We start from the raw sequence: 12,645 nt of genomic DNA on the forward strand, positions 1-12,645 counted from the left end.
TGAAAAGATTAAAAAAAAAAATGTATAGCCAATTTTATATACGTTATAGCCAACGGACCTTTACCCATAACAACCTAAACCATCCCAGTCAGCAACATTTATAAACATGCAATAATCATGTGCATCTTGGCATCTGCAAACAGGCCTTCTTAAACATCCAGTTACACAAAGGCCATGTTTTTAGAATTTAAAACCAAGGGAAAAAAAAAAAAAACACACAACAGTCAACAAAATCAAAGCTTGCAGAACATTATTAAATAAAACAGAATATATTAATGTGAGTTTCTAATCAGATCAGCAGAGGGACAACTGGAGGATCTGCAGGGGCAGCAGCTGCATTTAAAATAACCCAATTTTTACAAGTTAATTAAACCAGCTATTTTCATCTTATTGTATTTCAGACTCCTTGCAATAGGCCTGCCCGAGAGTAAATCACAACAGATTTACTCTGTAATAACAGTGACGTCTTCATTTAGTGAAATTACGAGGCGGCACAATGAAGTAAGCGAGCATCGATTTAACACAGCCAATTACACACCGAGTTTCTTTATGTCTAGAGAAGCTTAAGTAATGTGAAGCACACAGCCCTGTGATCCTAGCCCTCCACGCTCCATGGAGGGCAGTCGCCGTGGCAACACACTCTCTTTTTCAGGATTAAAGCTAGCCCCCTGATTGCCTGTCATTAGGTGTCATTAAATGAAATTTAAATATGAACTTCAGCATACTACTTAAAACCAGGCCTTTTCATGTGCAGAAAACAGGTGCTCCTGGGGAAGATGGCAGCCGGGCAGAAATTGGTTTCCGAATACTTATTTGCCAAGATTATGCCACGGAGCCCTGAATCAAGTATTGTTTAAAGGAGGACAACAAGACCGAATAGTCAGATGCAAAATGTGTGCCAATTAAATTAGGACATAGCATGCTACTTGACAATTAAAGCATTTTGGAGTATTTACCTCTGTGCATGCACAAAAATAAGTCCATGCAGGGCTGATACAAAAATAAATTATACTATAGATATATACATTTAAAAGTGTAATGTTATTAGTGGGGTGGTAGAACCCATGAGTTTTAGGCTATGTTCACACTGGCGTTGTGGAGCATTTCCTGCACCCTCGCCAGGGTACTATCTCTCTGTGTCTGCCCTTACTGGTGTCCAGAGCTCTCATTTTCTGTCGTGGTAACAAAGTTTCCAACAAAAAAGGAATTGATGCAATGTCTGCAGCCAGGTCGCACAGAGAATCTAACAGGGTTCCAATCTTTAAAAATATAATAATAATGAAGCTATATGGGGCTGACTGGTTGCATGAAGTTTACAGAAGTGCAAACTTTTTCTGGCCGTGGCCCTTTATTCTGATTAACCTCTGAAAAGTATACATATTTTACCCCTATGAACACAGGCTGCCCTCTAAACCACTAATGTATAGAAAATATAAGTAAAACTTACCAATGTGATCTAGAGAGTTATAGAGAGCACAACATGTGTTTATTTATGTTTAAAAAATAATATATCATTGTTGCCAATGTGTAAAAAACATATATATGGAAAGAGGAATAGTATAAAACCCAGGCTCATAAACTCCAATCTGATAATGTCAAACATTGGAAGTATCCCTTCTTCCTCTTCTTTTCCTTCTCCACAACCCTTCTTGTATAAATAACCCCTCATCATATCCTGCATACCCACACAGCGGCCTAAACCTGTGGATCCATCCAACTATTTTACTCATTTCAACATCACATCCGTAATCTTGAACAAATCTTGTTATCTCAAATCAACAATTTGGTCTTCACCCTCCTCTGAGGAAGCCACATGGCGAAACGCGTCGGGACCAGAGACAAACCCATGCTTTACAAAAATAATTCAGATAATAATGTATGCTTTACTGATGTACCTATCCACAAGGCAGTTGAGCTCTGTAAAGATCGAAATCTATTTGTTGAATTACAATCAATTTCTAAATGACTGGTGTTGCCTTAAGGAGCCATTCTTTCCTCTTTCAATATATATGTTTAAAACTTATCAATGGACAAATAGACAAGGCAGAGAAACGGACATAAAATAATAGTTGACAAGCCTTTTGAAAAAACAAAAACACAATCCTTTCCAGTCCCTTCATATTTTCTATCCACCGATAAAAAGGACAGTGCCCTGCTCCAAAGCTTTTCTTTCCTTCTAAAAGCATTTGTATACATGACCCGGCCAAAAATTAGCATAACACGGCAATCGTGTTTGTTTACTACATCTCCATGGTGCACTGAACACTTGCTATTGCACTTAACTATTCTCCTAACCTTAATGGAAGTCTGGGGATGGTAATAGAGATACGAAAGATGGCATAAAAATGGCTGCCCATGTACATGTTTACAGTGAATGGAGAAGGAAGAAGCATGGCCAGATACCTGCTGTTCTCAGACAACGTCAGGGAAAATATCTCCTAGCGTGTTTATCAGCTACCTGTTGTATAAACATATGCTTGGATCACTCCAACATAAACTAGCCAAAACTTATCTTGTTCTGTAAAGAGTTTGGAAGGATTATAGGCTCGGTCAAATTGCTACAGTCTATTATAACAGGAGGGGTGAGGAGCTCTTGACTACCAAGTTTCCTATATTTTGAAGAATCACGTGGAGGTTAGAAGTTCTAAAACTCTTAAATGCAGTTCTTAGGGAAACAAGGAGGAAGAATGCTGGAAAGACACAATGCTTCACTTGGGAACTTATTATAAAATTTTGTTTGCAATCAAAAAGACCAGGCAACACATTTCAGATTGGAGCAAGGTCTTTGTTTTCTCCGGTGATAAAGAGTGGGATTCTCACAAATCCTTAAAACGCGTTGGTTTGAGCAATTTCTATCCGCCCTTACTGCAGATTGGTATTACTGTTTATGTCATAACAGGGGAGTCTCTACACTGGAAACAAAAATACATTTTCAGTAGAACATGGAAAGATTGGAACTTGTATAGGCTGTCCCTGCCTTTTTCTCCTGTTGTCCACAAATACTCTGCTTTTGCAGCATGTTGTCAGCAGAACTGGAAGTAGAGCAAAATGAAATTAACAAACACAAAAAAAACTCTAGAATTTAACCATTTCCATATCCAAAACTAAAGATAGGTATGAATGTACATGAAGCAAAATAAGCAGACACAGGCAAACACCTTAAGTGCTGGTTTATTATGTGGAAAATAAATGGAGACCTTACATGGATTTTTAAACCAGTCAAAATTTGCCTAAACTCACGGGTAAGTATTTTCTTCCCCAGAAATGTGACTGCCACCTGACAGAATACAGTGCCAATTATGTCATGTTAATGGCCAACTTATGAGTCAGCTCAGGCCTACAACGAGTCATTGAACAATACACCTTATAGCTGGCCATTCCTGTGAACAATACTCTTTAGCTTATCCTGCAACTGTCTGTTGTCATTCAGAGACTGTGCTGATCGCACACTATTAACCACTAGAGAGTAGCAACAAATCTGCCATCATGAAAATATGACAACAAGTAAATATGTGAAAGAACAAAAACTGCTTTCAAGGTAAAAACATTACAATGTCTCTCTTTAGAATTTGTACTTGTTGAAAACACAACAGAGATGCCAGTGAATACATGGAAAACAAAATAGGAGAGAAAAAAGTGAGTATAAAAACAAACACCATAATGAATCTCAATGTATTATAGCAGACAATCCTCAAAAATTTGATGTTTACGGATCCCTCCAAACTGTTCTCAGTTAATTATTCCTCAATGTACATTAAACTTCAATCTGATCTTCAGAAATATGAATCCCTGCCTCTATCCTGGTTCGCACGTATGAACACTCTTAAAATGGATATAATTCCCAGATTGTTGTACCGTTTCCAAACGGTTCCCATATTCTTACCAACCGCACATCTTCGTAAAATTCATAGGTTATTTTTAAAATTTATATGGCAACAGAAGAATGGCATTCAGTACCTTGTCCAGGGCCAGGAGCAGAGGAGGAGCAGGGGCCCCGGATGTTATTTCCTATTATAGGGCATCGGTTATGGTGCGTTTGATTGATTGGTTTCACAACAGGGAACTTAAGGAATGGTTGCGGCTGGAGGAATGTTTATCTCCAGTTGGTCTCCGATCCCTGCCATGGGTGGACCGGTCGTTGATACAGCTGGCCCATCCTTTACCTCCACTTACATTGGATCTACTACATAATTGGGATATCCTCCTTAGATCGGGCAAATTGTCAACGAACCCAGGACCCATGACACCGCTATTTGATAATCCAGCGTTCCCACCCCCCACCCCCCGGCAATACGAACCTCCACATTTCTCTCTTGGTCAGCCTCAGGCAGCCGTTATCTTAGGAGCATACTACAAGATGGACGGGTTCCTTCTCTGGCCTCCCTGGCTGATCCAAACAGAAGCAAGTTGCTATCTTGGCTTTCATATAGGCAATTGATGTCATTTGTTGCTTCACTTACCGACTTATCTTCCATATGTAGAAGCTTAACGGCATTTGAGCAGTTGGTTAGCTCGCCTGACTGCACCTCTCATGTTGTGTCCAGGTTGTACGAGCTAATTAATCAGAATTCTGAGCCCCCCTGCGCCTATTTACACTAGATGTTGGGAGAGGGACTTGATGGGACCTATCACTGCGGATGAATGGGAAAAATCATTTATCCTGACGCATAAGTTAGCCTTGTAACCTGTAAAGCTCAGGAGGTTAATTACAAAATTCTATCCAGGTGGTATTATTGCCCTGTGGACCTTCATAGAATCTCTCCCGCGCAATGTGATCGTTGCTGGCGATGCCACTCACAAAAGGGGACAATGCTTCATATATGGTGGGAGTGTCCAATTATATCTTGCTTTTGGGAGACGATTATTCGGATATTTAATGACAGCACTGGGTCCACCATAACCAATACTCCCAAATTAGCTCTTTTATCAATGGTTCCGGATTCACTTAAAAATATCAAGGGCGGGGTTTTACGTTATTTCCTTACGGCAGCAAGGGCCACTATTCCAAGATTATGGAAGCAATCTGTTGCCCCTTCTATAGCCAACTGGGTCTCCGAACTTGAAAAAATTTGGCATATGGAGATGTTGGTTGCAGAGGATGACGATAGACTGGAACAATTTAAAATTACCTGGTCCACCTGGGATTGGTTCAAAGAATCTCCCCAAATCCAAACATTTTTTTTTTTTTTTTTTTAGAGTCCGGGCCTACCAGCTGGAACACTACCCCGATATTGAGGGTTATTTTCTACCTCTTTTATTCTTGTATCGTGTGACATTCCCTATTCCCCCATTTATAACACATTTGTTACATGTGTTTGTTTTTGTGTTAGTTTTTATTCTATTTGCTATTTACGAATATTGGTTTAGATTCAATGCCATATGCTTCCGCTAGCGGATATGTAGATGTTTTTGTACAGGTTTACTATGTGCTATACTGCCCCTGTAGGGATATTATGCTCTTTGTTATGTTTTTTTTTTTTATGGGTATATACAGTTTTCTGGTTTTAGATTTTGGTTTATACAAAGCTTACACCGTTATGTTTAAATATGTTGTTTGTGTTGAATGTTTGTCTTTTTGTTCTGTATATCTGTGATTTTTTTTTCTGAAAATCCAATAAAGCTGATTAATACAAAATTTGATGTTTACAAAATATAATTAACTATAAAATAGAATACTAAATAATTAATAATAAACTAAATAAAATAATAAACTATAATAATCTCCACTAACTAAAGAAATGAAATAGAGAAATTAAGAATGTTAGAAGGAAGGATGAATGGATGAAGAATGTTCGTAAAAAGTCTCAGACATGACCGAGATTTCAGTGGATCATGTGAAAAGGATTTGACGGCTCAGTAAAACAACTGTATCTTAATTAAGCAAGAAAATTATAAAATGTGCACAAGCAATCCTATTCAGCAGAGAGGGCTAAAAATGTGTGCATGCGAGTATTCATAAATAACACATTTAAATTAGTTAAAAATATAACTGTAACAAACTTTCCCTCTATTGCTGTATGTTGTCCTTTGATGGTGTGCATTTTTTTTTTTTTAATTTCTTGATAGTTATTTTTTAAGCAGTGTAAGTCCTGAAGCACAGTATAAAATACACATGTATAAAAAAGCTATTTTATATTTCATTATTGAAGTATTTTATATTTCATTATTGAGTTGTTCAACCGCCTTGCAATTATCGGCCCGCTACTCAGCAGGCATAATCGGCAGGATGGGAGTCCTCATGTGTGCACAGGGAATCCCCCCATGTCATTATAGTGGGCGTGTGCTGTGCAGGACCCACACAGACCACGCCCACTCTAAATCCAAGAACGTGCTCTGCACGTAGCCCGCACTGACACCGGACTCTATGCACAGGGAACCCCTCACGTCACCCTGGTGGGTGTGTGCTGTGCGACCCACACTAACCCTGAGTATGTGTGAAATGGTCAGCCCCCACACATTTTCACCTCACTAAATCCGGCCCTCTTTGCAAAAAGTTTGGACACCCCTGCATTATGATTTTCAGAAAGAAGAGTCCACCAATGGCAGCTCCCAGTCTCTCGGTAGAGGTTTTCTTAAGATAAAGCATTTACAAACAATTTTTAATCAGGAGTCTTCACCATTCATGCTACCTATGCCACAAAACACTATTTTAGAGGAATGGTCCCCTAAAATCTGCAGGAAGGTCAAAAATTTCAGGACCATCGATCTCCTGGGTTCCCTGCTGTGCTGACTGGTTCTTATGACTGCATACACACGTGCAATAATTGTGGTTGGAGAGGATCTTTAACAACCCTTTACAACGACAAAAGACTGCACGATGCATGAATGAGCGCTGTACATACAGGGTCCTTCTGCGCTATGGGGAGGGGAGGGGGGGGGGGGGAAACAACTGAACAGCACTCCACTGTGCTCCCTCCCCTTGACTTTCATTACGATTGTTCGTGGATCTGCCAGGACAGACGATGAGCCCTGTACACACGCCAGATTCTCGTCCGATATCAGCCATGGGGCGATTATCGGACGGGAATTAACTGACGTGTGTACTGAGCCTAATTGACCTCTACATCACTGCTATCGCCAGAAATAAAGTAGAGGTTAGCTGAAGAAATCAATGAGAGCTAGGGGGGGTACCTAGGACATTGAAAACTTCCTCGTATTCCTGCAGCGACAAATACTTTAGAACATTGCTACGGTCAGTGGCACAGGGAAAAGTAGTTATGTACACTGTTCTTTTGCAACAATTTCTTTACTGAAAGCACCTGCAAACAAATCTCCATCTGCACAAATTTGGCATGCCATACCTGCACTGTAAATCTTTTGTTCCCTTTTCTCACAAGACAAGGTATTGACTACTGATCGATTGCAAAAAAAATGTGTTGTATGTTATTTGAAAAGTGGCCCATTTATGGTGACCCAAGCCTGTATGATTATTATTTTTTGTTAGATACATTCTACAAAAGTAGCCACACCAGGAAGCTGGCCTCCTAACAAGGTGAAAGCAAAAGCACCCATTTTCAACACAGATCTTTATTCAAAACTAACGTCGCTATGAATGAAAGCATGGGATCACGGAGTTCAGCATGGACAACATCATTTTCTTTGATATATTATTTTCCAAAAATGTTTTATAAAGGAGGAACATTTCGTCCAAATGACAAATAATTGTAACTTGTACAATAGACTATATGTGGGGCCAGACGCATGTCACGCGACGTCGTATAATGCCTTTGAAAAGTAGGTTATGTGTGACTTTCCATTATATAATTCCATCTTTTAGTGCATTGGTAGAGGCTTCAAAGTGCAGTGTTGCCTGGCAACAAGACATTTATGTGTCAGTGAACAATTAACAGCAGTGACACCCAGAGCCCACTAACCATTTTCTAAAGCGCAGTTACATCAGACACCTTTGCATACATACAACCCTGCCAACACCTTCCCTTCCACAGCAGTTGTCTTAAATAGGGCACATGACACACGGGAGATATTGATATTTTTCATATCAAACAGCTATTGTCAGCCTGAGATAAATTGTGCTTAGGAAAAACAAGGCATTCAAAAGAGGTCACAGCTAAAAGACAGATTCTAAGAAAACTATTTACAATGTCATTAAATACAATATTCATTTTAGCTCTGTGAACACAAAGCATCCAAAGAGAGATGTCCATCTGCCAAAAAGGTTTAAAGAAAAAAAATTCCTAAAGTAAATCTATTTTTTTTTCAATTCCTCTGTGTACCTATATATATTTTTATTTAAATATATACAGAAATAAAGTGTACAAATAACACCTGATAATAAAATTAACAATATATCTGGTCAATAGCTCCCACTGATTTGCCACATTAAAGTAAAGTACAACAAAGCATCCATAGGGATAAAAAAAAAAGTTTAATCTTACTTTACTTGAAAGATCTCACCAGAAAGAATTGGACATTCGCCTTGAATTAGTGCAATGGATAAATCTATCAGGCCTTTTTTTTTTTTTTTTTTACATATTACTGCTGGGACTTTGTTTGAGGTCGGGTACCTCATATAATAGGCGGATCTAAGATGTAATGTGTGCTTTAAAAGTGGAACTAAAGTGGAATAAAAATACTAGCAAGCAGGTCCTTTATTGCAGGAGGGACAGATGATTGCCTGATCCCAGTTTTTTCTGATGATCGCCTGATCCCAGGGACCATCTTCATTTTATCCACTTTCAGGTTCAGGATCTTCAAGCATCCTGATTGGCCAAATGAGAATGATGTAATTCCCACACATGTGCACAGGATTTATTTCATTATCGGAAGCCAGGGGTATGCCGGGATAAAATAAAGATGTACAAATAAAGAAACTATTGCAAAACAGACAGATACCTTTTTATTCCTACATTTAATTCCACTTTAACTTCTCTGGCAGTATTCCCGAGTGTGGCTCTGGGTTATTTTTCAGTACCACAAAGCGGTAACCCTGAGCCACACTGGGGTGGCATTATAAAGCGCTTACCTGTTGACTGCGAGCCGCGGCATCCTCCGGCAATGGCTGTCCAGCATCTGTGTCCCCAGGCCTCCTGTCCCCGGCGTAATGAATAGGACAAGTGAGCGTGCAAGGGTGGTGCACTGGGGGGGTTGATATTGGGACAGGGCAGGAAATTTAAAACAATGTGCCGCCTTGACACTTAAAATTCTTAACCTAATCAGACCGCCAGGGAGGTTAAATTTATCTTTAAATTACTTGCCTTTGGTTACATGATATCAAGAACTAAGGCTCCTATAGTACAGACAAGCCAGAATATTCATAAGGTAACAAGTTCTTACCCGTCTTTTGTTTGATCCACCACACCGGCCAATAGCTGCACAGTTTTGGGGCTCGGCTCTCCGTCTCCGGTGAAATTCAGGTAACGTCTGACAAAGTCAAGGGGAGACATAAAATAGTCTCCATCCTTTTGTACACTGGCATACTAAAAAGGAAGTGACAGAAGTAGAAGAATTTTAATGAAACACTAAGTATTAAGGCCCAGCAAGTCTCAGAAAGCTAAACCTACCGCTTTGTCAAGGTTTTGGTGCACAAACCCTCCCTACTTCCAACCCAAAGGGTAAGTGATTCTGGTTCTGCCAGAATATGTCCAGAGAGCAGCAGGATTAAATCATCTTAAACCATAGCTGCATTATTCTAACCTTGAAATGTGGGATATGATTAAAGCAACTTTATCATTAACTTTATCAAGTTAATCATACACCCAAAAATTGGACCTTCTTATTCAATCTTCCAGGTTTTACGTGCATCAAAACAAAAAAAGGGCTTAAAGTTTTGCCTGTCTGTCTTTTTCCAGCATCCTGGAAAGAAGGACCCTTGTTCTGTGTATGAAAGCAATGATTATATTTATATATAGATTCATACATGCAAGATTTACAAAAACCCTGGCACGTAGCACAGACATTTCTAGAAGGGCAGGAGGAAATCCGTTTTTGTATATGCTCTAGTTCATCTGCCTCCGTCTGTGGGCAGACAGTTGAGGAAATCCTGCCACCAACCTAACCAATGGCATGTAAAAACAAACTCTTATTTTAAATGAACATCTAATCCATTTTTGCTTTCCATAATTTTTTTTTCACTTGCAATCTGAACTAGATACAAATTTTGACTACTCCAGGATAGTGACTATTGCCTTAGTTTTTTTTCCTACTTCATTGTAACACTTTATGGCTGAACTGGCTATATATGATGGTGGTGATGCAAACCAAAAGTAAAATAATTTTTCACTCCTTATAAATTGGCTCCAATAGCTTTCAGCATTACTAGTGTTCGGTTGAGGTGAGTATATTTAACCTTTAGAAGTATCATATGTTTCTCATTGTATAAACTTTCAGACCATGAGGGCCATATGTTTCAATAAGAATTCCGAATATAACTTGTGGTTTATTTGTAGTACAGCTTGCGCAGTTGTATACAGCTGCATTTTATAAATCCCAAACAGCACTAAAATCAATACCATACCTTCAGAAATATAGTTTTCAGTTCAGCTGGATCAGCCCTCTTGGGTAACGCTACCTGTAAAAGAATAAAACATTAGAACAGAGACATCAGAATAGTTCCTGGAGGACAATTTTATACGCAAATAATTCAAAAATTTTTATTCCACTAATCACAATTCTATCTATTAGAAGAGTTTAAAAGATGGCGAACACAGCATACACAGGTTGAATAATTGTCATTGGAAAGTATCTTTCACGATCCTTTCCAACAACAAAAGACTGAACGATGCATGAACAAGTGCTGTACATACAGAACCATTCTGCTCTATAGAGAGAGGAAGGGGGAGAACGACGGAGCGGCACCCCGCTGTGCTCCCTCCTCTTCACTTCCGTTACAATCGCTCATGGTCCATGAATCCGCCAGGACAGATCCATAAACGACGAACGACCAGCGATGTACACACGCCAGATTCTCATCCGATATCAGCCCTAAGGTGATTGTCAGGCAGAAATGATCTGACGTGTGTACATAGCCTAATGCTGCAAGTGTACAAACAATCAATGATCCAGTCCTTTAAATACTTTGAACAAACATCCTAAAAAAAAAATAAAAAAATAAAAGCCTTTCTCGATCTTTATAACATGGGGGAGCTCCTAAAATACCTTTCAGGTCTTCAGGGAACCCCTTCTAAAATTACTACATCCACAACGTTGGAGGAACCTTGGCTGAGAACATTGATCTAGAATAAGGATTTCGATAGCACCAAAAAAAGGCACCAAATTTAGAAGTTCTACATTTTCATTCCAGATAATTTTATGTAGTTTGATTATCATGTGAAGAGAATAAACTGACTTTGTCTAAATTGATGTGAAAGATTCAAATGCAATTAATTATCCTGGTTATGATGGCAGCACAGGTTTGAATAGGGTACCGGGTTACTCAAACATTGGGCCTGATTTATGAAAGCTCTCCAAGGCTGGAGAGGATACACTTTCATCAGTGAACCTGGGTGCTCCAGCAAACCTGGAATGGATCTGGTGCAGGATTGAAAACAGTTGCTAACAAATAGCAAATGACTTAAGAAATCCATTCCAGGTTTGCTGGATCATTCAGCTTCACTGATGAAAGTTTATTCCCTCCAGCCTTGTTGAGCTTTCATAAATCAGGTCCACAGAATCCGATGAGAAATCCATGTCTTCTAACATAGCTACACTCTTCTACCTATCAGGCCTCTTAATTGGTCTACTATTAGCCTTAGGCTACATACACATGGAAGAGACCTACTGCAGCAAACAATCTTTTATGATAATTTCCAGTGACAGATGAACAAACGAGAACTGTACACAAAATATTTATTCTGTTTTATGAAGAGTATAGGAGGAAGAAGGAACAAGAGGCACCCCGCTGGGTTACCATCCGCAGAAATACATAACAGTCCTGAAGGTTTCTTGAAAGACATCGAAGCGCCACTGTTCACACAGATGCTTGTCTCAGGAGACAATCATCCGACATATATATGTAGCCTTAAAGCAGGGCCAGAAGGCCAAATTTAAAAGAAATAACGCTAAGTGGTGACTAACCAGTCACTGTCTGCACTACCAAAAGCTTTATGATTTGATCATAAAAGGATAAAAAGTAAACAACTGGCTAGGAAGGGAAAGTCCCGTTAGAGTGTTTTTCAACCTTTCTAACATAGGAAACCCTTGAAATGACTTTCAGGTCTCCAAGGAACCCCTTCTATAATTACTATATCTACAGATCACAGTATCATCAGTATATTGGTGTGGTGGTTAGTGGGAAACATTTCTCTTACATTGCTGGCCATTGGGAAGAATGTCACCTCAAGACAAAACCAAAAAGATTGTTGGTGTGACCAGAAAGGTACAACTTGCTCAAGAAACCACTAGAAAACTCTGTATGAACCCTGGTTGGGAAACACTGGAAAAAACACTAGACAAAGATAATAAATATTCCTCGGATGTTAACATTCTATGAGTAAAAACATATGGTTTAATGTAGCTCAGTACATATATATTAATACCTAAAAGCGAATCTATTTGGTCCTTTACAAAAGTGTAAAAGTTCAGTAGCACACATAGGAAATGACTGATTAATGAGCTCTTAACTGAAGCGGCCTATGTCGAATCTATTTGCACGCATTGAGTGGCAACAGTTTTAATGTGCTGCTCTGT

The 12,645-nt window shown here is 39.2% G+C and overlaps 1 protein-coding gene across 2 annotated transcripts in view; it reads right to left on the minus strand.

Annotated features, from left to right (window-relative positions):
• Positions 1 to 12,645, minus strand: part of SLC25A13 (solute carrier family 25 member 13) — a 105,847-nt gene that overhangs the window by 76,089 nt on the left and 17,113 nt on the right. For both annotated transcript variants that reach the window (XM_072412916.1, XM_072412917.1), the window contains exons 2-3: positions 10,475 to 10,528; positions 9,295 to 9,437 (exon numbers count right to left, since the gene is read on the minus strand). In XM_072412916.1, coding sequence (XP_072269017.1) covers positions 9,295 to 9,437; positions 10,475 to 10,528 — 197 coding nt within the window. The remainder of the gene's footprint in view (positions 1 to 9,294; positions 9,438 to 10,474; positions 10,529 to 12,645) is intronic.

Source organism: Pyxicephalus adspersus, chromosome 5, assembly GCF_032062135.1.
Source record: "Pyxicephalus adspersus chromosome 5, UCB_Pads_2.0, whole genome shotgun sequence".
NCBI lineage: Eukaryota > Metazoa > Chordata > Amphibia > Anura > Pyxicephalidae > Pyxicephalus > Pyxicephalus adspersus.